Source organism: Hylaeus anthracinus, unplaced genomic scaffold (assembly GCF_026225885.1).
Source record: "Hylaeus anthracinus isolate JK02 unplaced genomic scaffold, UHH_iyHylAnth1.0_haploid 11985, whole genome shotgun sequence".
Lineage (NCBI taxonomy): Eukaryota > Metazoa > Arthropoda > Insecta > Hymenoptera > Colletidae > Hylaeus > Hylaeus anthracinus.
In genome coordinates this window covers 11,435,542-11,459,152 of record NW_026534333.1, presented here as the reverse complement: position 1 = coordinate 11,459,152, position 23,611 = coordinate 11,435,542, and the positions used below count along the sequence as shown (strand labels likewise).

At 39.8% G+C, this 23,611-nt stretch overlaps 4 protein-coding genes across 6 annotated transcripts in view; 1 reads left to right on the top strand and 3 right to left on the bottom strand.

Moving 5' to 3' along the window:
• Window positions 1-1,575: 1,575 nt before the first annotated feature.
• LOC128886649 (uncharacterized) lies at window positions 1,576-4,679 on the bottom strand. Its single transcript, XM_054141724.1, has 5 exons — window positions 4,270-4,679; window positions 4,117-4,179; window positions 3,968-4,030; window positions 3,562-3,675; window positions 1,576-3,074 (listed from the first exon to the last, which is right to left on the bottom strand). Exons 1-5 carry the CDS (start codon window positions 4,348-4,350, stop codon window positions 2,727-2,729), a joined length of 669 nt encoding a protein of 222 aa, XP_053997699.1. The 5' UTR covers window positions 4,351-4,679; the 3' UTR covers window positions 1,576-2,726.
• A 2,838-nt stretch (window positions 4,680-7,517) lies between these two features.
• LOC128886648 (cyclin-dependent kinase 5) lies at window positions 7,518-10,596 on the top strand. 2 transcript variants are annotated; one of them, XM_054141723.1, is made up of 7 exons: window positions 7,518-7,687; window positions 8,159-8,247; window positions 8,453-8,646; window positions 8,724-8,811; window positions 8,889-9,060; window positions 9,318-9,529; window positions 9,621-10,596. In XM_054141723.1, exons 1-7 carry the CDS (start codon window positions 7,651-7,653, stop codon window positions 9,726-9,728), a joined length of 900 nt encoding a protein of 299 aa, XP_053997698.1. In that variant the 5' UTR covers window positions 7,518-7,650; the 3' UTR covers window positions 9,729-10,596. The 2 variants fall into 2 exon arrangements, with proteins under 2 accessions (XP_053997698.1, XP_053997696.1); XM_054141721.1 differs by having other exon boundaries at window positions 8,441-8,646.
• Window positions 10,229-13,573, bottom strand: LOC128886643 (T-cell immunomodulatory protein). 2 transcript variants are annotated; one of them, XM_054141711.1, is made up of 3 exons: window positions 13,432-13,573; window positions 11,434-12,964; window positions 10,229-11,296 (listed from the first exon to the last, which is right to left on the bottom strand). In XM_054141711.1, exons 2-3 carry the CDS (start codon window positions 12,946-12,948, stop codon window positions 11,033-11,035), a joined length of 1,779 nt encoding a protein of 592 aa, XP_053997686.1. In that variant the 5' UTR covers window positions 12,949-12,964; window positions 13,432-13,573; the 3' UTR covers window positions 10,229-11,032. The 2 variants fall into 2 exon arrangements, with proteins under 2 accessions (XP_053997686.1, XP_053997687.1); XM_054141712.1 differs by lacking the exon at window positions 13,432-13,573 and adding an exon at window positions 13,036-13,328.
• A 1,774-nt stretch (window positions 13,574-15,347) lies between these two features.
• LOC128886644 (putative inorganic phosphate cotransporter) overlaps window positions 15,348-23,611 on the bottom strand; it is a 52,990-nt gene continuing 44,726 nt past the window's right edge. Inside the window, exons 3-8 of the mRNA XM_054141714.1 lie at window positions 21,240-21,485; window positions 20,194-20,281; window positions 19,634-19,860; window positions 19,359-19,508; window positions 18,889-19,263; window positions 15,348-18,527 (exon numbers count right to left, since the gene is read on the bottom strand). Coding sequence (XP_053997689.1) covers window positions 18,342-18,527; window positions 18,889-19,263; window positions 19,359-19,508; window positions 19,634-19,860; window positions 20,194-20,281; window positions 21,240-21,485 — 1,272 coding nt within the window. The 3' untranslated portion in view covers window positions 15,348-18,341. The remainder of the gene's footprint in view (window positions 18,528-18,888; window positions 19,264-19,358; window positions 19,509-19,633; window positions 19,861-20,193; window positions 20,282-21,239; window positions 21,486-23,611) is intronic.

Below are 23,611 nucleotides of genomic sequence, written 5' to 3'. Positions count from 1 at the left end.
GTTTAAGCTGTGTGCATGGCTGTACTGGTGCGCAGACAGGACTTCGTCGCGATTCGGGATTTCAATGATTTCTGATTTTATTTCAAGTTCCACAGTTCCCCGAGTATTCTAAAATTCTACAGTCTTCTAGAACCTATGTTTCCCTGCGTAACAGCTGTTCCGTTGGCCTTCCGCCACGATGGTCGTCAGCAGTCTCACCCCGCGAGGCCCTCAGCTCCATAGACGTGTAGATATTAGGGTTGTGCGGGATCCCGAGAGTTTCGGAATCCCGAAACCATTCGGGATTCCCGAGAATTTCGAGATCCCGTAAATGTTCGGGATTCCCGGGAATTTCGAGATCTCGTACATTCGGATTGCTGAAATTTTCAAGAATAACAACACTTTCGGATATCCCAGATATTATTCTATATCCCGTACGTTGTCGGGAATCCCGAGCATTCTCGAGAATCCCGAACATTCTCGAGATCCCGTACATTCTCGGGAATTCCGGATTTTTGCGGGATCTCGTGTATTCTCGGGAATCCCGAATCAACTCTCGAGGTTCCGCATAAACTCGAGAGTCCCGAATATTCTCGGGAATCCCGGACATTTTACGGGAATCTCGAACATATTCGGGATTAATCTCTATGGTCTACGGTTTAATGTCAGCTGCGCGTGGGTAGCTTTAAATTTGTTTGAATTTCGTTCAAGATGTGGCTGATCCCCGCAACTCGTTAGATGCTGCTGATAGTCGACGCAACGACTTCGATTTCCCATCAGGAGCGACATTCGCACGAATTCATGGACTTGCGGTGGACAGGTAAGGGAGTTACCTTACCTGCTCTGTTCAGATTAATAATTTCACACAAGAATGTACGTAACTGTTCGAACAATTTGCAAAATTTAACATTCAACGGAATTCTTTATGAAAACATTCGAGAGCCTTTGCAGCTAATCATTCGACAGCTCGTTTATTTTAGGTTGTCCTAAAGTTTCGTTTGTGACTTGCACTTGGTTATTTTATGCGACAGTATTTGCATAAATAGATAGCCTAATTTCTTAGATATCGATGTTGTAAAAATAATAGAGCAAAAATGAAACGTAATATGAGCTGTTATATTTGAAAATTGCATAAGTCTACTTTAAGACAAAAAAAACGAGTTAATGGTAATTTTAGTAAGATATACATAGATACCTTTTCTCATGTATCATGTATGTATAGTTTATTAAGAAAACAAAAGAAAGTTTTGAGACAACCTAATACTTTATTAATTAATAATAGACTCTAGGACTCTGGACCCATTCTGGACTTCTTACGTTATCTTCCTCGTGCCTAATTAACCAGTCTCGCTGTCGTTTGTTCGCAGACGGCTGAGCGGGCCTACGGCGAATGGACGAATGGCGATCGCGAATGAGATCCATCGTTCGATGCTCGACAGGTTCGCCAAACGGAACATCGACGAGATCGATCGGACGGCCTTTGATAATTTCTTCAAGCGAAACTTGGACGAGATAGACCACGTTGGCTGGAGCGGATTCGTGAAGAGGCTGGACGATTATCTGACGATGAGCAGATCTGGATTGGAACGAGCAGGATAAAGAGAAGTCGGCCATGCGAGGATTGCAACGAGGAACGAGTTTGGAAATGGACGAGCGTTTCCTAACCATCCTCTTACTTTATCTCTCTTCTTCGTTCTGCTTCACGATTGACGAATAAAATTGTTCTTAAAGTCGCATAGAGCCAACGCTAATTACGAATGGGATCGAGCTCGGTACAGTAATGCTGGCTTTCAAGTTAGAATTTCTACCTCGAGTGCAAGTAATTGGATTACCACTGTTTGATATTGGATGTAAGTATTGCGAACTAATTCCCACTTTCAAATTATAATTTTTAGTGCGGATGTAAGTAATATCATTCACAGAGAAGGTAAAAATCAATATGAGGGGTAACGGTAGAGAATAGAATAGGATGATGTTCCATCAGTTGGAACAAGCGTAAACAAGCGTAACGGGAGATAACTTCTGGTCAGGAATACGAGCACCTTATTATATCAACCTTTATCAACATCTGAGGCATTACTGTACCGCATTTACTTTTAGAAATATTCACGAACCACTCGATCCCATCGCTATGGTTGACGTTTCCGTTCTTTCCATTGTCTGTCCTCGTCCTCGTGGTTGTTCTTCTCGATACGCGTCTTTCCGTCGCAACCTGTATAGCAGCAACATCCCTTCTGCGAGAATAAACGATTTGACAAACTAACTCCCTCATCCTTGGTCGCATTTTTTAAATACTACCACGCGAAGAAACCAAAATTGACCGGATCCTTCTTTAATCCTACAATTTCCATAGGTCGAGTTGTGATTCGATACAGACAATTTTATTAATTACTATCTCGATAAAAGAAACGACGAGAAGGTAAAAATCGCAAGATGGTAAGGTACTTTTCATTTATACCAGTTTGAAGACTTGATTCTAAAGAAGATCCCACGTGTTTCTTGACACCCTGCATAAGCGGCTATCAATTAATAATATTTTTAATAGTTTCGCGATTAAGCGCCATTAAGGTTCAACGTACAATCAACTAATTGATTCAGTTATCGACTAATTAATTCTAATTAATTTAATCGCATTGTAACGACACCTGGTAGTTAGGAAAACAGCTTTAAGCATGGTTTTCATCGATTTGAAACGTTGAACATGGAGCAAAACTCCATTTATTTACCTCTCAATTCCCTCCAAACAACTATTCATATTTCGAATCGTTTCGTATGGCGATCGAACGATCGAACTCGCCTAGAAGCTGTACTTCCGGAGTAGTCGGAGTACGAGGACGATCGTCGATAGTCTTTCGCGCAGCAAAAGCTACTTCTCGCGGGCCACAGGCGGAAAATTTCGACAGGGGATTTCGATGAGCTGAGTTGCGAGTCGAGCGTCGATGGACGTCCACTGCTACTGGACCAACGTCATCTGGTTGCTCTTGATATTCATTTTTCTTGCCCTCGACTGTCGCGACGATCTTTCTGATTTCCTCGTTCACGTCCACAGGTGTCTCGATCATCACGTTCTCGCGATTGCGGTCCATACGCACCAACTTGTCAGACAACGAAAGGATTCATACCGAAGATCGGTCATGGGGACAACCAGCTCAAGCATCTAAAGCCGGCGACTGACTTGCAACAGAACGCTGTAATGTAACTGCTCGGCACGAATTTTACGGTTCGACGTCAACGTTACATTACAAGGTCCTTTTCGGAATCGCGAATGCTCGCTTCGAACTCTCGGCTGAATTCTCTCTCGATGCTTCCTACTCGGTTCAGTGAAAAGTAGACGATCAAAGAGGTTCGTCAAAAAACCGACAGACCAGTGGAGCACGCAAGAGCGCGAACCGAGCGCAAGATCGGCTCGGTTCGTCGTTCGCTAGTCCGCCAAACTAAGCGAATGCTCGCGTTACGTTACAATGTTCTGTTGCAAGTCAGTCGCCGGCTTGAGCGAGGAGTGGCTAACGCGAGGCGCATTAGATGACTACAAGTGGCACGTTCCATCCTTGCGCCTACTTATTTTATTTTAAGTAACTATACCTCGATCACGTTTTCCTCGAGCGTCGCGAATCGACCAAGCATAGCCGTCAGCTTCGAGTTCTGCGTCGTCAACCGATCAGTAATTCGCAACTCCTCTCCAACATCTCCTTTGATCTGTAATGGAGTTCTCTCGCTAGAACTACATACTGAAACGGTAACTTCTTTTACAGACTTTGAGTTTACTACCTTTCAAGTCGTCATAGTTTCAGTCTCTCAGGTTGTCATAACATGTTAATAGTGGATAAAAGTAAAAGGTTCTTTGAGTACGAGTAGGAAAAGATGGACAAAGAGTTCTTATATAAATAATAATTTCGTAATAAAATTCTTATTCGTTTAGTTACTCGAATAAAATTTTTGCCTCTATCGCGATAGGGATAGACCTATCGACCTATCGATAGGAACACACCTCTTCCATTCCCTTGACCACCTGATCCCCGATGAACTGTACGTTCTCTCTAGCTCGACGAACCTGCCGACACACGAAAATGATCGTACAATTCGATTAATTGATCGCGACGCCGAGTGTAATCGGTCACTGATTCGAATATACTTTACGATCGAGGTGAATTCGGCCATCTCCGACATAATCTTGCGTCGCAGCCTCGTCGCTGCAAAAAACTAAACGTCATGGGTTACTATATCGTTCCCCATTCTGTCTTTGCACTAGCGATAATAGTAGCAATAACAGTGGTAGCAGCACTAGCTTACGCGTTGGCAAACGTAGAACAAAATCACTATGTTGACAATCATAGGTATCGCGCTACCTAGAAGATGTTGCATCAAAAGCATGGTTGAACTAGGTCGATGAGACGGATCAAAGATGACGACGTTTCTGCTTGCCGTGAATCGTCCGATCTCCAAACAGCTCGAGAACTGTATTTCCTCGTGTCATCGTAGCTCGATGTATCGCATAATCTGACTGAATGTCGCCGGCGAAACAAGATAGCAAGTAACGCGTGAACTCGGTTGATTAAACGTGTACATCGGTACCATAAAATAAGAGAAATTAATACAATAAACAATATGTAAAAATTGGAAACACTTGTGAATTCATTTGTTGGTGCTATATAAATAACCGTACATAAATCTTATTAATGACTTGGTTACCTTCAAAATCACTTCCTCCCAACGTCCTCCAACACTTCTTAACACATCTTAACGCCGTCTAACACCTAATATTCTCCAGCACTTCATACGCCTCAGGAAGTGTGTGTGCGTGTGTCCCGAATTTTACATTTTTGTATCACGAGAACATGGTATGTGAAAAGGTGGCACGTTTTCGCCTAAAAGCAGGAAAACGGTGGTCCGACAGATCTGTAAGTATAGGTTGCCTGATTCAATTCCTCTTCATTTCCTGGTATATTTCCCTTTAATTTCCCTCCATTTCCTGGTATATTTCCCTTTAATTTCCCTCCATTACCTTACACATTTCCCTTTAATTTCCCTCCATTACCTTACACATTTCCCTTTAATTTCCCTCCGTTTCCTGGTATATTTCCCTTTACTTCCTGGTACATTTCCCTATAGTTTCCCCTCATTTCTGTGATATTCTCTACAATTTCGCCTCATATCTGTGATACTTCCTTGTTTAACAATGTTGCAACGGCACCACTTAAAACTTCAACAATGTTGCAAGTTCAACAATGTTGTAATTGCTCCACCCCGGGCTACAACAATGTTGCGAATCCAACAATGTTGCAAATCGCTTCTCCCGAAACGTCCACAATGTTGCAAACCACTCCTTGCAGAATTCAACAAAGTTGCAAGTTCCACAATGTTGCAAATCGCTCCTCTTGTGACTACAACAATGTTGCAAATAGATTCCCACGGGGATTCAACAATGTTGCAAACCCAACAATGTGGCAAATAGATTCCCGCGGAGTTTCAACAATGTTGCAAATCCAACAATGTTGCAAATCGCTTCTCCCGAAACTTCCACAATGTTGCAAACCACTCCTTGCAGAATTCAACAAAGTTGCAAGTTCCACAATGTTGCAAATTGCTCCTCTCGTGACTACAACAATGTTGCAAATAAATTCCCACGGAGATTCAACAATGTTGCAAACCCAACAATGTTGCAAATAGATTCCCGCGGAGATTCAACAAAGTTGCAAACCCAACAATGTTGCAAATCGCTCCTCTCCGAACTACAACAATGTTGCAAATCGCTCCTCTCCGAACTACAACAATGTTGCAAAGTCGAGTTGCTTTTTCGGATTTCGTCACATTTTGCCGAACTTCTGAGTGCAACTTTGTTGAATTTTTGGCGGCTCAAAGTTCAACAATGTTGCAAATTACTCCGCTCAGAATTGTGTAACAGGAGAACATGATATGCGAAGAGGTGACATAACTTATAATTGAATCTCTATACTTACCTTTTGTATCAGGAGAACATAATGAGTGCGGAGGTAGCATAATTTTTCGTTTTTGCTCTAAACTTACCTTGTTTCTCGGGATCACGTTATGAGTGAGAAGGTGGCCAGGGAAAGTAGAGAAATTGAAGGGAAGTGTGCCACGAAATGATGGGAAATGAATGAGAAATTGTGCCAGGAAGTAAAGTGAAATTAATGGGAAATGTAAGGTGGTGTTAGGAGGTATTTGGAGATGGTAGGAGGTGTTGGAAGGTGTTAGAAGATTTTCGAAGGTGTAAGGAGATGGTAGGAGATGTTGGAAGGTGTTAGGAGATTTTCGAAGGTGTAAGGAGATGTTAGGAGGTGTCATGTGGTGTTAAGAGATGTTAGGTGCTGTCATTCACCTACAAAGCGTTGTAAAACGTGTTACTGTTGAACTCAAGGTTACAGTTAAAAAGGATGTGGAAGGTGGCATGTGGCTTGCGGAAGGTGAATGGTGGAAGATAGAAGGTGATAGGTGATAGGTAGGTGGTGGAAACAAATGATGAAATGTGGCATGTGGAAGGTGGAAGGGTGAAGTTGGAAGGAGGAAGGAGGAAGGTGGAAGGTGATGTTGAAGTTACGATGCTGATTACCGTCACGCTCCAATTATCACCGGCACTATTAAAGATATCGATTTTATTTTTGCTTTAGCTAAATGTCAGTAGAAGGCAAGCCTTTTAGTAAGGAGTATATTTTGGTGTTATTACTAGCAGGAACAAGAGTGTTCCCATATATTTTTGGAAGCAGTACGTGGTATTACTTTATCGTTATTTGATTGGATAGCTCTTCACAAGATACAAACTTTTAGTTGAACCTTTAATTTAAGTTAATTAAGCTCTTTACAAGATACAAACTTTTAGTTGAACTTTTATTTAAGTTAATTATTGTTCGATCAATTATTTCGGTCATAATGGAGATCGCTATCCTCACCCAAGCATGTAGTATTAAACTCATTTGTTTAATAATCAAAACGACATCAAGTCTAAAAATGCACAAATGCAAACTTTCAAAAAAAAAAAAAAAAGAAATTGTTTTGGAGTTATTCACAATATATTTTTGTCTTATAGATAACAAAAATAATAAGAGATTTTATATATAAAAATGTATACTTTTTATATGGATAGTTTTTATTTGATCTCGTTACCCTTGAGTATACTGTAATTATTGGTCGACTATCGGCAATATGCGTAAGATATTTATAAAGCACACGTAAACATAGAGTCTGTTCATTTACGTACACGTATTCGTGGTTAATTGCATAGAGATGCTCCATGCAGCTTCTGTACAATGGGATACAAGGACATTCAATGGAGTGTGGTGTAAATTCGAGGATAAGTAAACCTTGTCGCTCTAACAATAAGTGATAAATCAGTGATAAAGTGCGTAATTCCCAAGAGTGCTACGAAACAAAGAAACAGTTGAATCGGTCGTATACCCTACGTATTATTAGGTGGAACAAAGGACGTAGAAACGAATGAAAGGTCATATCTAATTTTGCATTCGAGAAGGGTGTGTAAAACGTTTAAAATTAGCGGCGATGGAAAGTTGTCGCGACATTGGCGACCGTTTTGCATAGATCTCTATGCTGTTTTGACGCGAATGGCGCCGCCTACCGTCAGTGATTTCGCGCACGATCGTTTTTCGAGTGCAGCGCTAACCACTCTGCAACTATTCCGCCCGTAGGATTGGCAAAAATATGCAAAAATATGAGAAACTCGAAAAAATAGGAGAAGGTGAGTGCCTCATATCTTTCGTACGTCGTTCTTTTTCAGAGGTCGAATCACTTTTTCTCTTGATTTAGTGTTCAATAAATCAACACCCGGTGTTCATACGTCGAATGTTTTTTTGACAGCCGCAGTTGGACAGTGATTACTATTCAATTACTTTGTGATTACTTAGTAAAAGTAAACTCTTACGAGTGTCTATTAACCATTAATCATGAACTACATTTATGATGTGCATGTATAAATCGATAGTTTATAATCTTTCAAAGTTAACCGTGTCTGACTGTTCGTTAGTCATAATTAATACCAATTGTTGATTAATCAATAACAATGACAACTGATTAGTTAATGCTCGTAATCATGAATTACATTCTGCACAACACTGCATGATAAAAATGCATTGTTCTTATATAAATAGTGTTTACATATTTTAGATAACTTACCTTATTATAGAAATTTGTTATAGACTTTATTTTTTAGGCACTTATGGAACCGTTTTCAAAGCAAAGAATCGCGAGACTCACGAAATCGTTGCCCTGAAGAGAGTACGATTAGATGATGACGACGAAGTAAGTTTAACCAATCTGAAATAATGTACACAGAAAGAAAAACTATTGTTACACAGGCAAAATAGATCATTAAATAACATCAGCCATTTACAATTATTTACACATAGATACGTAACATGTTCAAGAAAGGATTTTCTCCACAAAATATCGATGAAATCCTATGGTTCTTACTTATTAGTTCTTTACTTATTAGTTTCTTACACAGGGTGTACCGTCCTCTGCTCTTAGAGAGATTTGTTTACTGAAGGAGTTGAAGCACAAAAATATTGTCAGGCTGTACGACGTGTTGCACAGTGACAAAAAATTAACATTAGTCTTCGAGCACTGCGATCAGGACCTGAAGAAGTATTTTGATAGTCTGAACGGAGAGATCGATTTAGATGTCGTCAAATCGTTTTTGTAAGAATCTGTATGTGTTAGTGAGAAACTTAATGCTGTGTAACAGGTTATAGGTGTACCGTTTTGGTTCATTTCAGATACCAGTTACTGCGTGGATTGGCATTTTGCCATAGTCGAAATGTATTGCACAGAGATCTCAAGCCACAAAATTTGCTCATTAACAAGGTACAAGTTTACGTCTTCTACCTGTTCGGCGAGGAGGTATTACTAGCATTAAAGCCCTATCCCGAACTCCCTTCCAGAACGGGGAGTTGAAATTAGCTGACTTTGGACTGGCGAGAGCCTTTGGAATTCCTGTGAAATGTTATTCCGCGGAAGTTGTCACGCTATGGTACCGTCCTCCAGATGTTCTTTTTGGAGCAAAATTATACACAACGTCCATCGACATGTGGAGCGCCGGATGTATATTCGCTGGTGAATAGCCATAAGAGATCTGAATTAAAGAAATTTAATTTTTTTTCTCAACACTGAGTTTGTTCTCAATTCTTTGAAACATAATTTTCAGCACTTTTGCTTTAATTGCACTTAAAGGAAAGTTTCCTAAGTTCGTCCTATCGGAACAAACCGCCAATATATTTTCATAACCGTTACATCCTTGATAGCTATAAGGGTATCGTTTGGCTATCGTAAAGTTGACGTTTTAAATATATAATGATCCATACATTTCACAGAATTAGCGAACGCTGGCATACCACTGTTTCCTGGTTCAGACGTGGACGATCAACTGAAGCGAATATTCAAGATGTTGGGCACGCCGACCGAGGCGACTTGGCCAGATTTTACGACTCTTCCCGACTACAAGCCCATCCCACCGTACCACCCTGGCCAAGGATTAGCTCAAGTTACACCGAAACTTAATTCCAGGGGCAGAGATCTACTACAGGTAACGATTCTAGCATGAACTAAATAATCGGTCCATTGATGATCATAGAAATAAAATAAGTGTGGTGCGAACGTTCACTGATATCTTTCAGAGATTGTTAGTATGTAATCCGGCTCTAAGATTGTCGGCAGACGAAGCAATGGCGCATCCCTACTTCAACGATTTGAACCCTGTCATCAAAAACGATCGTTGCCAATAACGAATTCCAGGTTACCTTAAGCTCGACGATCAAATGCGCATACCGCAGCGACCAAAATCACACCGACGAAGATGTTTTGTTAACTCATTTGCATCTGTAAGCGGAATAGCACGCTCACGACAATGTTCACGTGTCACTAGTCGCAGATTACACTGCTTTCAGCAATGCCTAAGGAACTAACATTTGCTAAATGAGAAAATGGCGAAACTACTCTATTTTCAATTGAAGATATAGCTGTCATAAAATGGAAAGATAAGAAAGGCATGGTTGTATTAACAATGATAGCTTCGTTAGATTTTTCCAAGACGAGAAAAGTAATCAGATTCAGCGGAGACAAAATTTAAAAAATATTTCCATCGAAAACAGAGTAAAAGAACATTTAAAGGATACAAAGTATGTTTAGCCAAATCCTTTAAAAGAGAAATTTTGTCGATGCGATATTTGTGACGTTATCGTTATATATCTTTTATTTTAAAGATTACCATATTAATAAAATAATCTACTGATTATCTCAATTTATTGACTGTACAAATGTATGATACTATCGTTTGTTTTAATTATTACATGTAATTTCTAAGTAAAATCAATAACAAAAACATAGGAACTATCGTTACACAGTAATACGCGAAAAGTGCGGTGATACGAGCCGACTGTCGATAGAACGTCTCGGATAAATACAGCGGCTAGCGTATACAGAGCTATGATGCAAATGAGTTAATATATACATATTATTATTAATTATTATTATTATTATTATTATTATACATGTGTATTTCGCACTCAGTACGTCGATCAAGATGCGAAATAAACATCAACGAGTCCTGTTTTCTAAGAATGTTCAAGAGGAATTAATAAATTGTCAATTTTATCAGTGACTGTAATTTTCTAGTTTACACATCGTACTCGATGAGCTCATTGTACTCTGAAAAAATCGACTAAACTATAATGAAGAGGATGCCCCTAAATGAAATCTAAAAGAATTTAAAAAAAAAAGTTATTTCACTATTGGTTAAAATTTTATACACGGAAAGACTGTCTTTTCTCATTGTTTAGAGGCATTCTTTACAATAACTCGCAGTAGCCGCGAATCGAGTACGGTGAGCATTCCGGCGCCATCCGTTTGTACATTTACATGTTTCTTTGGTTCCCCTATTTATTTTTCTGTAGATGTTTATATTTATTAAGTTATTAATTAATTAATTTATTTATTTATCGCTTAAGAAATATTTTACACGTCGAAATCGATTAAATACATTCCTTAATAGATAGCAAGCAAACGAACTCTTATTTCTATCCTCTTTTCTTTACATCGCGTCGAAGTGAAATCTGTGTGCTTCTTGTAGCTTCTCAATTTTGTCTTCCCTTCGTTCCTTCCAATACAAGCCGACAATAATTAACGATATCAAGCCGCATGTCCCCGTCAAGGCGGCAGCGCTTAATAAAATCAATTTGCTAGGAGTTACAAATAGTTGCGCCTTCCACCTCCCAGGTTCTGAGATCGGGTTTGGAATCACTACCATCTGGGAATTTGGAATTATTTGCGGCCACTCTCGACAGTTTCCTCCCACCTGTTTAGGGCAAATGAAAAATGACTATATCATTATGAGGTAATCTCGTAGTTCAAAGGGTTAAGTAATGTCCTTACAGATATATATTTATATGTACATATATTTTATTCTTAACTCTACTCTTTCATGCAACTTACCCCTATCGTAAGAGTGTCGACAAAGTTAGGTGTCCTGCCTAAACCGAACGTGGTGTAAGGCAAGTTCAAGGAAAAGTGTGCGCTTTGCGGCAACTGAGCAGCAATCGCGTTCCTAGGACTGCCATCTTGGGTGGTGGTCCGATAAGCTATCGATGGACCTGGCAAGTTGGTCCCGTAGGTTCGTTTCTTTTTCCCCAGGGATCCGGGAGAAATAGGGTACATGCTGTTGTTGAGACCGGTCAATACCATCACTTTTACAAAATTCGCGTCGTAGTCCAAGCTGTTCTTGAAGGCGGCAGTGCGATAGGTGTCTGTACTTTTGTCGACCTCCACCAGGATAACGTCCAAAATTCCGTCTTGGTAGAAATCGTAGAACACCGCCATCGCCGTTTCATTGTAAAAAGGATTCAACGCCTGCCATTTGACTTCGAATTTTCGACCGAAGCCAGAGCAAGTGTTGCACGCGACGTTCTCCAAGAGGAACGACTGCTGCTTGTTAGTGGTTGACTTCAATGTGGCTAACAGGTCGGGATAACCGTCCATGTTGAAATCGCCGCCGCGTAGAGTTATGGTGTCAGTGTACCGTCGTCCGTCGGGTCTCACAAAGCCCCACAGTACGTTGTTATTGTCTCTGAAATTTACTTGGAGATTGTGCCACTGATCGGAGTACATCATGATGGTGCTATTGGTGCAACCCTCGTCGAAACAGAGCGGCAGAAGAACGTCCATCTTCCCTGTCAACTCCACGTCCAAGTAGAGGGTTTGCCCGATTACTCCGTGAAAATTTGTATCTAGTGAAATATTGTATGGAAACGTTATATTATGGTTAGGGATGAACCCTTCCTTACTGCCCAGCCAAGTTTCAAAGGAAGCGTTTGTGGTGACGACTAGATCCGCGTAGAAATCGTTGTTCAAGTCCAAATAGGCATTCGAATGGGGCTGGCTGATCGCTGGATACAGGTGTTTCTTGTCCATGTATTCAGTTTTAGGAGCGCGTCTGCTTTGATCGAAAATCCAGAATGTCCTCCTACTGTGTTCATCCAAACCAAACAAGTCTATGATCATGTCCCGATTGAAGTCCATCGCCAATGGCTGACCTGTCATCTTTATGAGCGGTTCATCCTCATTTGTGCAGTTGAGTCGGTCATTCCCACCCCACAAAACGTAAACATATGATAATTTCTCTTTTTTATCATACGTGACTACCAAGACATCCATAAACACATCACCATCAAAGTCTCCGGGTACAATGCCAACAACAATACGCCTGAAAGTGCAGCTCAGATTAGAACTGGGCCTCAGAAGTGGCTCCTGTTCAGCGGCGAGGAATATCTGGACGGTGGTGCCATTCTTGCGTAGCATGAACACATCGGTTAGTTCATCTGAATTAAAATCCCCAAAGGCAGCTGGCATGCCATCGAGCACGCTTCCAAACACAGCTGGAGTTATGTCGCTGCATCTCACTGCTCCAATTGTTACAGCCACCACGTACACAAGGATCCACACAGTCGACATCCTTTCTACCAGTTATCTGCAAAATTTATTCGTTTATGAAATATATGTAAATACCTTATCGAGTATGATATTAACGTAGATTCTCACATTCATAGTCCTAGAATAAAGAGGATTAAGTTGCTATCATATTCCATCTAAAGAATGCTGGGAGAGTTATGGAGTGCACAACAGATTTGTGGTCAAACCAAATCTGTGGTAAAGCGATTTATGATTTCAAGTGTTTACATAATTGTGACTCGCGTTACTGGCTCACTCTTTCAAGTATAATTCGAAATGGACGAAACTTTTTAACACTGTACGATTAATGAAATTATGTACTTAACCTACAAATTTTTATGTGCCATAAGACGCAACGAACGCGACGCTCGCGAACGTCAAGAACGCACGATATCGATACATCGTAAACCACGAAGTTGTCTAATCTAAATATTCCCAATCGCAACAACATATATCATGTACCACTATGTTATTACACATACGTACCCGATTGCGTCGTACATCCTGTTTGACAGTTGACTCTGACCAACTCTGACTCACAGCAATCTGTCACCACAGAGTAATTTTTAGAGTGATGCTCCTAATGACGCATGCGCACTCAGAATTGAAACCTGGAAAACTCCGAAATTTCGCTCTGTACTCTGTTCCAACATTTGCAAAGCATAAGTTGCTACTTAATGTTACATAGATGTTTATGGGGGTTAACGAACTTTTGCAAAATAGATATTTATGAATGTAACATTTAACGAAGGAAGTCGATTAATTGCAATTTTTTGGTCAACGAAGCACCGTATGTCAAAAAAGCAATCTATGTTTATTAAAAATTATATATCAAATAGAAACTCGGTAAATAATTCATGACTTTGTTGACTTTTCGAGTTCTGCAAATTTATTGAATTCTATTAAATATAAGTCAGTAGCGCACCTAAAGAGTATGACAACCTCGACTTACAAATTAAAAAGTTTATTATTCTGTTATTCCTTATTGCGGTTAGTTTTAAGAAGGATAATAATTATAAAATCAGCCAGTAAGAATAGAGACTAAGAAATATCAATGTAAAACGTTTAGAAGAGGAAATTTAACAAGAGAGCACCACATAGTAGTGCAAAGTACTTCTACGAATGTACGCACTTTAATTTAATAAACAAACAAACAAGTTAGTAGCGCCATCTAGTGTAAAGATTAAAGATTAGGTGAAGATTAGAAATAAGATAGAAAAATTAATTAGGTCTGTTCATCGTTAGATGATTATATTCATTTCAGTGAAACAATTTGAACTGTCAAGTGGACAATATTTTATGCATTCTCGAATAATTCATAAATGATGCTATTCTTAGAAATAAAAAAAATAAATTAATAATTATGGTTATTCTCCTGTTTCATATATTAGATTAAACAATTTTAACCTTTTTAATTATCAATCAAGGAAAGGGAGGTTGTATCCAACAGGAAAGGTAGATCGGATCGTAAGCTTCAATAACAACTGATCTCTAACCAATTTCATTTCTTAGAAATGTTGATCTAAGTATTTCTTATGTATTTTCGGCAGCAAGAATTCTGCCACGACAGAGAATTTATTTTCACGCGAAATTCAAGCACCACCGTACGTTTGATCTTACAATTTGAGCGATAATTTATTTACCTGCACTCGTGTATCATCACATATTATTTACAATTCCAACGACGAAATTACAGTTTCGCAGGACCACGACATCCTTTTGTATATACAACGCTCGTAAATCTTTATATAAAAAATATCAATCCCAACGTTTAAATCGATTACTTTACAAGTTCTCGTTGAGACGGTAAAATTACGACGGATACAAACGGTTCTATCGGGATCATCGATAATACGTATATATAAATATATATGTACATGTACATATATTCCAAGAAGTATAACGTTGGTATCGGATCTGACGTAATTCGGATTTGGCGCGCAATTGTATCTTCACCCTTTGCGCACGACCATTTTGGAACAAGACGCACACTGTTAATACATTGACTGTATGTGGAAGACTCTTCCACGCGTTGGAAATTTTACGTTCAACGGTGATCGGAGTATACCATACACGTTCAGCTGTTCGACTGAACGTATTTATTTGCATCGATCGTCCACAAAGGGTTTAACGTGTGTACCCTGGTACGCATGCGCGCACGCGAGAGGAAGAAATTTCAAACACGTGAAACATTCGTTTCAGGATCAACGATGACCGAATTGAGTATGAATTACCAGCAGTGTTCCTAAGGAAGTCATCGAAGTCACATTCTCGGTACATGATCACAAGAAGACGCAGGTACTATGAATAGGTTCGATCGAACAAGAACTGACAACGCTATCGAGCATGACTTCAGCAAATAAAGATTCGTTCGAACCCGATGGATACACGATGTTTGTTACACTGTTGTCGCTCGAGAAGAAAGAACGCTCACTATCCATGCGGAAAAATAAACACAAAAAGAATACAAGGGTCGTCCTGTTTTCCTATAGTAACATGTTTCAATGACGCCTCCATGGATGCTCGTCGTGTAATAATTATAATAATAATATTAATAATAATGATAATGACGATGATACCGACGGCTACCTGTGACGACAACAATGACGATGAATGACGATGGTGTGGACGATGACAATTATAATAATAACAATAACAATAACAATAACAATAATTGTATTAATAATAATTATAATAATAACAACAATAATAATTAAAAAAAAGAGAAAATGCATTCCACTATGCAGACATACATCCTTTCATTCGAATGTTTATCGTTTTTTTTTTTCTTTCTTTTCAGGAACATTCGAAGTTATCATTACTTTCTTCCCTACATTTCTTTTCTGCTTTGTACACGTTGTATATAAATAAGTAAGAGCAATTAATGTTTCTAAATGTCTATAGCGTGGTAGAAACTTACGCGTAGAGATATCTACAATATGTATAAACCATTGTTGTATTGCAAGAAAGTGTTCGCAAAACGCTTTTTGAAAGTGAAAGATTCCCGGCGTGAGATTGGGTCAGAGGAGGGTGGATGGCGAACATTTCTTTTTTCTGCGATCAATTTTAGTGATACAATACAAAATGGCAGTTGTTTGCGATAAACGCGGCGCGCAATGAGGGGGAGGGGGGGAGGAGGGGGCGAATGCTAGGATATATTCGCTCTAATACTGTTGCCACGCGTGTATGCATGCGTGCACGTACAATGAAGCTACATAAGTATTCGTACTATTTGATTGCTGATGTCCTTTGTAGATAAATGGTACAGGATCTTCATGGATAAAAATATATACACTGTATTGATTTAACTTTCAATTAATATTAATTTTGTTGAAAGATAACAGTTGTATGCAACAACTGGAATTCGAATAAGATACGAATAAACTAATAATCACAAATAAGATATTCGATGATGTCAATTGAGGCTTTCAGGTGTAAGCTACTTCATTTGTACAAAGAGTTAGATGACACATTAATATTGTAACATTTTGTCTTTGAAATATTTCAATCGTTTTAAATCAGCAATTGGGAGAATACGAATACTTCTGCGACGCACTGTATTGTGCACGGACGCGGACAGAGGTCGAACGAATCGTCGTTCCGTGTCGTTCTCTGTAGTTTGGTTAGAGTTCCGTGGTGGAGATGGGCAAAATTCTTATCCAAATACAAAATTTATAACTAATAGAAATTAATTGTATATCCGTTAAATAAAAATGAAAATTTCACTTAGAGGGTTTTGGTTATTTCTAGACTGCAAACTTACGCGTTCGTGGACTCCAAAAAAAGCTCTCAGGAACTCGAACTTCTGTTAATTTCTTTATGAATACCCTAATCCCTTTAGAGTGCAAAGAACTAACATACGCTATGGATGCACAAAAATCTGCAGTCCATTTATCTATTATAATCGAGAAGAATTTTGCCAATCTTTGGGCTCATGAAGCTACCCACCAATGTAAAATGAACAAAAGAAGAACACGCGACGAAGCGGTTCCGAGAGATCCGAAGAAACTTCGATGCAATCTTTATTCTAGCATTTTCGATCGTAAGGCACGCAATCTTCGATAAACGAAATGGGATTCTATAAAAATGTAAAATATTCTCTCTCCTTCATTGTCTCTATCTGTTCTCAAGTTCGAGCATGCTATCTTTCTTCTCGTTCCTCTCGCTCTTTCGGGACATACACGCATCTACGACAACCACACACATATGCTCATCGTCGTTCTCTCCTTAACTTATTCCATGGATCGCGCAGAAACGACATTACGTTCGATTCGACTTATGCGCAAATGTTTGCATACAATTTGAGTTCGAATTCTAGAAACTGGAACAAGCTGCGGCATTTTCTAATCGCTGACATACAGAATTCATGGTGGAAGAAGTTAAATCCCTTCGTGCTAGATCTTTCGACGACATAATTTGTTATTTGTTGCAACGATATAACATGCACTTACATTTGCTTGTTTTAACGTAACTATCCGACTTGTTTTGTAGGAAACTCGATATCATCTTTGAAATTTTCTTTTTCGCCACGCATTCTGGAAATATTAAAGAATCGAAAAAATACAATTGAGAGAACTCAAAAAAATAAAAAAAAATATATCAAAACCTAAAATTCTTTTTAATTGTTCGATTCGTTAATATTTCAAGAATTTGTGGTTGAAAAACAAATGCAAGTAGACATTATCCTTAGAAAAAAGTTAAAGGTTGTCCCAGTTTCGAAAATTTCTTATCGTGCTCTTGCTTTCGTCCACTTTTTCGACTGAACGAACTTCTCTTGTATTTTGGCGCACGTTTCTAACTTCTTCGTGCCCGCAATATCAACTGTTTTCCTTTTAAAAATTGTTTTTTTCGCTGATGATGGTTTTCTGTTAGAGCATTGCGGATATTCCAACACTCGTAACCATGCGCAGTGCGAGTTTCAAAGAAACATTCTTTCTCAATTTGAACTACATTTTCAAGCAAACTTTCTTTGCAATTTCATTGTATTAGCGACGGAACAGACTGATGTGTATCATCAAAAAGAAACAATACTTACCTGTACCGTGTGTAGGGGGCACGAAGGGGTTAGATCCTATTGGTGAATTACGGAGTAGCGGGATGGAAGAATAAATAAAAGGGGGGACCCGGGGAAAATATGGAACCGCGAACCACAAGAAGATCACCACAAACTTGCACGAACTTGTGAACGCTAGCGACGTTAATCTCGTTAACGACTCTTGACGCTTTCTCGCAGCCAATCGGTATCGAATGATCGAATGAGCGTGGCAGGAATGAATCGCAGATGGGGGCAAAGGTAGCCACAACTTATCTCGAGCAACCGTGCGTTCGCCGTAATGGCAGTAAGAGAGAAATAGAGAGATAGTGAACGAGAATATGTCGCAGAAACAAGCTCATCGTCAATGTTGCGTTTCTATTACAGATTTCACGGTGTCCAAGCCCTGCTTCTCGTGCCTGTCCTCGTCCTTCTCCGGATTGTCCCACGACTGCCTCTGACCAGAGCCGAATATTATATAGAAAATGGCGCAAACGATGTAAACGACCGCCGAGATCATGAACACCAGCCTCCATTTCGCATGCGTCGGCTGGGAACAAAAACGTTTGCCGATGCTATCATAATGCTGAACATCATTAAATTCTGGTATACGTGTAAGCGACTGCTTTATAAGAAGCAGTCATATTATACATATTATTATGCAACAAAAATTTACAGGAAATAAACTATCACATTCATAATTTAAATAATTTAAAGAAATAACTTATTATAATTAATTGCTGAAAAAATGTTCCCGAAACCTTTTTCCTGTTTTTAAAATGAACTAACATTAACTAATATTCCTTAATAATTTACTAAGTGTTACCTACAAGTACCTAGACCTGACTAAATACCTACAACCATAGAAAAATGCTGCGGGTTTATATAGTTGATTGTATTGGAATAATTACCGTTCCGACGATTATGTATCCAGCAGTAATAGGCGCGAGAAGGCCAGCAAGATTTGCCAGACAATTAGTGAAGGACATCAACACGCCAGCGAACCTCGGGGATATGTCCAGATGATTCACCTTGAATCCCGAATAAATACCACCGTTCAAACCTACACCGACCGTCAAGAGGGTGACCGTCAACCAGGTATTGCACGCGGTGAAGGAAGCTGCTATCAACGCAATCGCAGGCCCGAATTGACCGATGCTGTTGATGATCTTCCGCGTGTACGTGTGGTTGAAGTGTCCGCTGGAGATCATCCAGTCGGCCACGTGAGAGATCACCATCGAGAACAGCCACATGGCCAGGTATGGAAGCGAGGAGATGGTGCCGTTCTGAAATAGGGAAGATTAGGTATTATTAGAGATAGATAAATTCTTTGTCGTTCGTCTGAATAAATTGGCCGTTAAAAATCAGCCACAATCTTTACCGATTTAATGTCGAAGTGCAGAATTTGCTTCATGAACGTTGGCAGTTCCGTCATCAGTGTCTCGTATCCGTAGTTCTGACCCATGTGCGCGATCAGGATGGCCCAGAATGGCAGCGACGTAACGATCGACCGCCATGGCACGGGTGGGGACTGTGGACATCGCACGAAATATATTCCATTAATTTATTTACTTAAACGAAACAAATTCGAAATACGTGATTATTCCAATAATCTCCAGCTTCTAGCAAATCGAGGGGGGGGTCGGTGCTACTCACGGATGCTCCAGCGCTGCCCCAGAGAGCGCTCAGTATGTACTTCTTCTCGTCCTCGGGGATATGAGGATGTCTTTCCGGATCCTCATACACGATCAACAAAAAAGCGATGCACCACAGGGTACCTACTGCTCCGAACACATAAAAGATCGATGGCCAGCCACCGCTGAATCCGTATTCAGAGAGGATACCACTCAGAGGCATCGATACTACTGTACCAAATTGAGCACCTGAACGGGGAAACAAAAGGGAATACATCGATTAAAATTGCGGTAGCGTGGCGCGCTAGCGTCGATAATACTGATTGATAATAATGATAATAATAATGATAATAATAATAATAATAATAATAATAATAATAAAAAGACGAAGGAGAGGAAGAAGCATCCGACGGATTAGAGAGAGCAGGTATCCCGATAAACGGAAGAATATCATCCGAGGTGGCCTCTGGTAGGTTTCGTTCCATCGATAGGCAGTAAAAGAGCGCGGACCAAGACGTCCGGACGAATGGACGGGCGGAGGGAGAGCTACGCATAAACAAAGATCGCAGTGAACCAGCTTACCGGCGTACACAAAGGCTCCCATCCTGCTGCGTTCGTTCGGCGGTATCCACTTGGCCAGCAGCGCGTGCGTGCAAGGCACAATTGGACCCTGCAATAGGGATAATCCATTCCTAGGGGGAGGAAATACACCCGAACGATCAAAAAAGCGTTCACACATGACGGGGGATTTTTAGCGATTTTTACAACCCCTTTCTAATTTGTTACTTTTCTTATTTGTTTTTTCTTTCTTTTTTTTTTCCGCGCGAGTTTACATTTTACGAATTCGAGTAATCGAACGGGTCGAATTCTCGATTGACAACGATTTTTGAGGCTCGGGGGCAGGGTACGGCCAACCAGTCGCTGATTTTCTTTTTGCAATTTCGCACAAGGAATATTCGACGATTCCTCGATAAAACTCGCTTCGTTTGGAGACTTTTAACGAGGGTTGGTTTGTTCTAAGAATCGATCTTCAATGCATAGAATAAAGTGAACGTTATTCGTTATTCGTTATTCGTTATTCGTTATTTCATTACCAGAATGTCTTTGACAAAATTGGCGAGGTCGTCCCGATTAAAACAAGTACAAACACGACACCATTCGGATTACTTTTATTTATACATCATTGAAACTTTTTCAGAAATCCTTAGAACAACTTATTGATAAAAATACTCAGAATGTGATCGTGTTTCAGCTTATTTTAATCAGGAAAATCTCGTCAAACCGTTAATAACATTTATGATCAAATTCAATGACAAAAATAGAACGCATTCAAATCAGTAACTAGTCAGCTGCGTATTCCCTTTGTAAAAAGGGGAGATTACAACTTGTACGATCAATTTTTTCAACGGAACCGAGCTTGAAGAAGTGGCGAGACTGATCCGACAATTTCAAAATTATTTTACATGATAACTACCGATCATTTTTTGAGTGGACTATGTTTTAGTAATCGTTAATGACAATCAGTTTCTACGTTTTACGTCCAGTTACGTTTGAAAAGCGCTCGGGCAAATCGTAACCTCCGTTTGCAAAAGAGATATCGTGGGTCCAAAAATCTTGCGTTGCCTTACCTCGCCCAGACCTTGAATGAATCGGACGGCCATGAGGGAATAGTAACCGCCTTGGCGCGCGGATACTGGTACTAGTAATCCGAACACGGAATTGATCATCATCCCGACACCGAGGAAGTACTTTGATCCGTAACGTTTCGCGAGTATACCGAATGGTATCTGTGTGATCACGTAGCCATAGAAGAACGAGCTCAACAGGTAACCCTGCTGCGTACTGTCCCACGCGAACTCTCCGTCGCTGGCGCTCTGGAATAAAAGGGATATTTTTTAATATTTTAAGGAATCATTCTTCGTGATCACGCTAACGCGAACAGAAACTTAACACTTTACCGACCGGTAACGGTTCAAGATCCTATGCCTTTCTCATCGACCGCTCGGCAGCATGTCTTCCCTAGCACCGGAAATCGTATAAAAATACGAGAGCTTGCAGAGCAAAGCAACTTGTATCTCGATCCAAAGTAACAAATACTTGCTAGTTACTATAGCAGTTATTGGTCGGTGAGCGTTGCGGACAAAAAGTCGATTAATCGACTACCGGGTCGGTGAGAGTTGAAGACAAGAAGCCGATTAATCGGCTACCGGTCGGTAAAGTGTTAAGATAAAATAAGGCCCAAATTTCGTTAAAATCGGTGTGTTGTAATTGAGCGATATTCGTAGCAAGTCTGTCGACGGTCGGAACTTTGTACCGCGTCGGTTGCCGTGTTAATTGGTCGGTAGAGGCAAACGGCGTCCTATTTTTACTACCGTTTTCGCCGTTGCCTGACACTGACGAATGGTATAAGCGTCGCTGTGACGCTTTTAATCCTTCGATTGCCGCCCACTCGAAACTAAAAGCACTCACTCAGAGCGCACGGAACGAGACAGTTACTAACTACCATATTAGCACTCGTTTAATTCTCACCCGTTTAAACGTAACAGGGTGAATCTCGATACTGTTATCGTTCATTCGGCGTGAACGACCCTTCGACCAGAGTGGTCAACGGTCCCATGCAGAATGACTATTATCGATACATTAGTGAGGTTTCCCTGTAAAAAACGAGTCCAAACGTGACTACATTCTTTTGAATATTTGTAGGTATACGTATTAAAATTTGTGTAGAAATCAATAGAATTACAATTACTCGTGATTAAATGTGTTTCGAGTGGGGGTTAGCGATGCGCACGAGACGAGATGAATCTCGATTTCGAGATGTGATTCTTGATCGAGATTATTTGTAACATTCGAGAACGACATCGAGATTTGGGCGAGATCAAGATTATTTCAAGTTCTCGTCGAGATCTCGACAAAATGTTTTATTATATTGCTGCGTTAACAAACGATGCCGCATACAATTTTGTTGATATTATAAACCGCTTCTGCTTTGAGGGGCAAGTTCCGACTGGCACACAGTGTGATATTTCAGCGATCTAGCGGAACAAAACTACTTATGTGGTTCAATATTTTAGAAACAATTGGATCATCCACACACGAAGCTACTCAAAAGAAACGTAATTGGTTGGTGACTGAAATCACAAACTAGTTAGCTATTGGTTAGTAACGATTTTGAACATTTTTAGAAAAAGGATCTACCGGTGTCCGCGCGGTATAATATTACAGCAAAATCATATTCTCGGTCATTGCTTGAACAAATATTATACTTATTATTTAAACAATGACGGGGAATATGATTTTGCTGTGATATCAATTTACATTTGTGTAAATTATGTATTAACATTAATATATCTTTATTACAAAACGCTAGTCAATTGTCACGACAATTTGTGTTTTTAAGTTACAGGTTAAACTACAATATACGTATTTTCTGAAATGTTGTTTTCTTGCATTATAAAATGATCCTATTTGTAATGTTCTTACATTCTGTGCGAAATGTAATCCTTAAACTCGCATGATCTAAGAACTGGAAAACTTGTATATCGTTTCTAATAACAACGGATATTGACATATTTTGAACTGTATTGCCAATTCTCGTCAAAATCTCGTCAAGAGATCATATATTCTAAATTGTCGAAAATTCGAGATCGATATGCATGTATCGAGAATTTTTGAGATCAAGATATCAGGATCGTAGAAATCTCGTCTCGTTTCGTGCGCGTCACTAAGTGGGGTCATGTTTGGGCTAGTTTCGACCTGAAGCATCTAACCAATCCATTGATGATCCTCCTTTCATGATAATGCAATGAGAAATATTTAAAAAATTACTGCTCTCACCTGAGACCGTTCCATATACAGGGTGTCCCAAAAGTCGGGGAGGAGCCGGAAATGGGGGGTACCTGAGACGATTCTGAGCAACAATTTCCTTTGCAAAAATGTTGTCCGAGGCTTCGTTGAGGAGATATTAAGAGAAAACCCCGACCAATCAGAGCGCGCGTAG

Excerpts from the sequence above, each read along its gene's own strand:
- LOC128886648 (XM_054141721.1), top strand. The coding sequence starts at position 7,651 with ATGCAAAAATATGAGAAACTCGAAAAAATAGGAGAAG. Across the intron at positions 8,248-8,440 it reads GATTAGATGATGACGACGAA|TTTCTTACACAGGGTGTACC; the intron begins GTAAGTTTAACC and ends TTTACTTATTAG. Across the intron at positions 8,812-8,888 it reads AAAATTTGCTCATTAACAAG|AACGGGGAGTTGAAATTAGC; the intron begins GTACAAGTTTAC and ends ACTCCCTTCCAG.
- LOC128886649 (XM_054141724.1), bottom strand. The coding sequence starts at position 4,350 with ATGCTTTTGATGCAACATCTTCTAGGTAGCGCGATACCTATGATTGTC. Across the intron at positions 3,676-3,967 it reads TGGTCAAGGGAATGGAAGAG|ATCAAAGGAGATGTTGGAGA; the intron begins GTGTGTTCCTAT and ends ACTCCATTACAG. Across the intron at positions 3,075-3,561 it reads TCGAGGAAAACGTGATCGAG|TTGGTGCGTATGGACCGCAA; the intron begins GTATAGTTACTT and ends TTGTCTGACAAG.
- LOC128886643 (XM_054141711.1), bottom strand. The coding sequence starts at position 12,948 with ATGTCGACTGTGTGGATCCTTGTGTACGTGGTGGCTGTAACAATTGGA. Across the intron at positions 11,297-11,433 it reads TCGACACTCTTACGATAGGG|GTGGGAGGAAACTGTCGAGA; the intron begins GTAAGTTGCATG and ends TGCCCTAAACAG.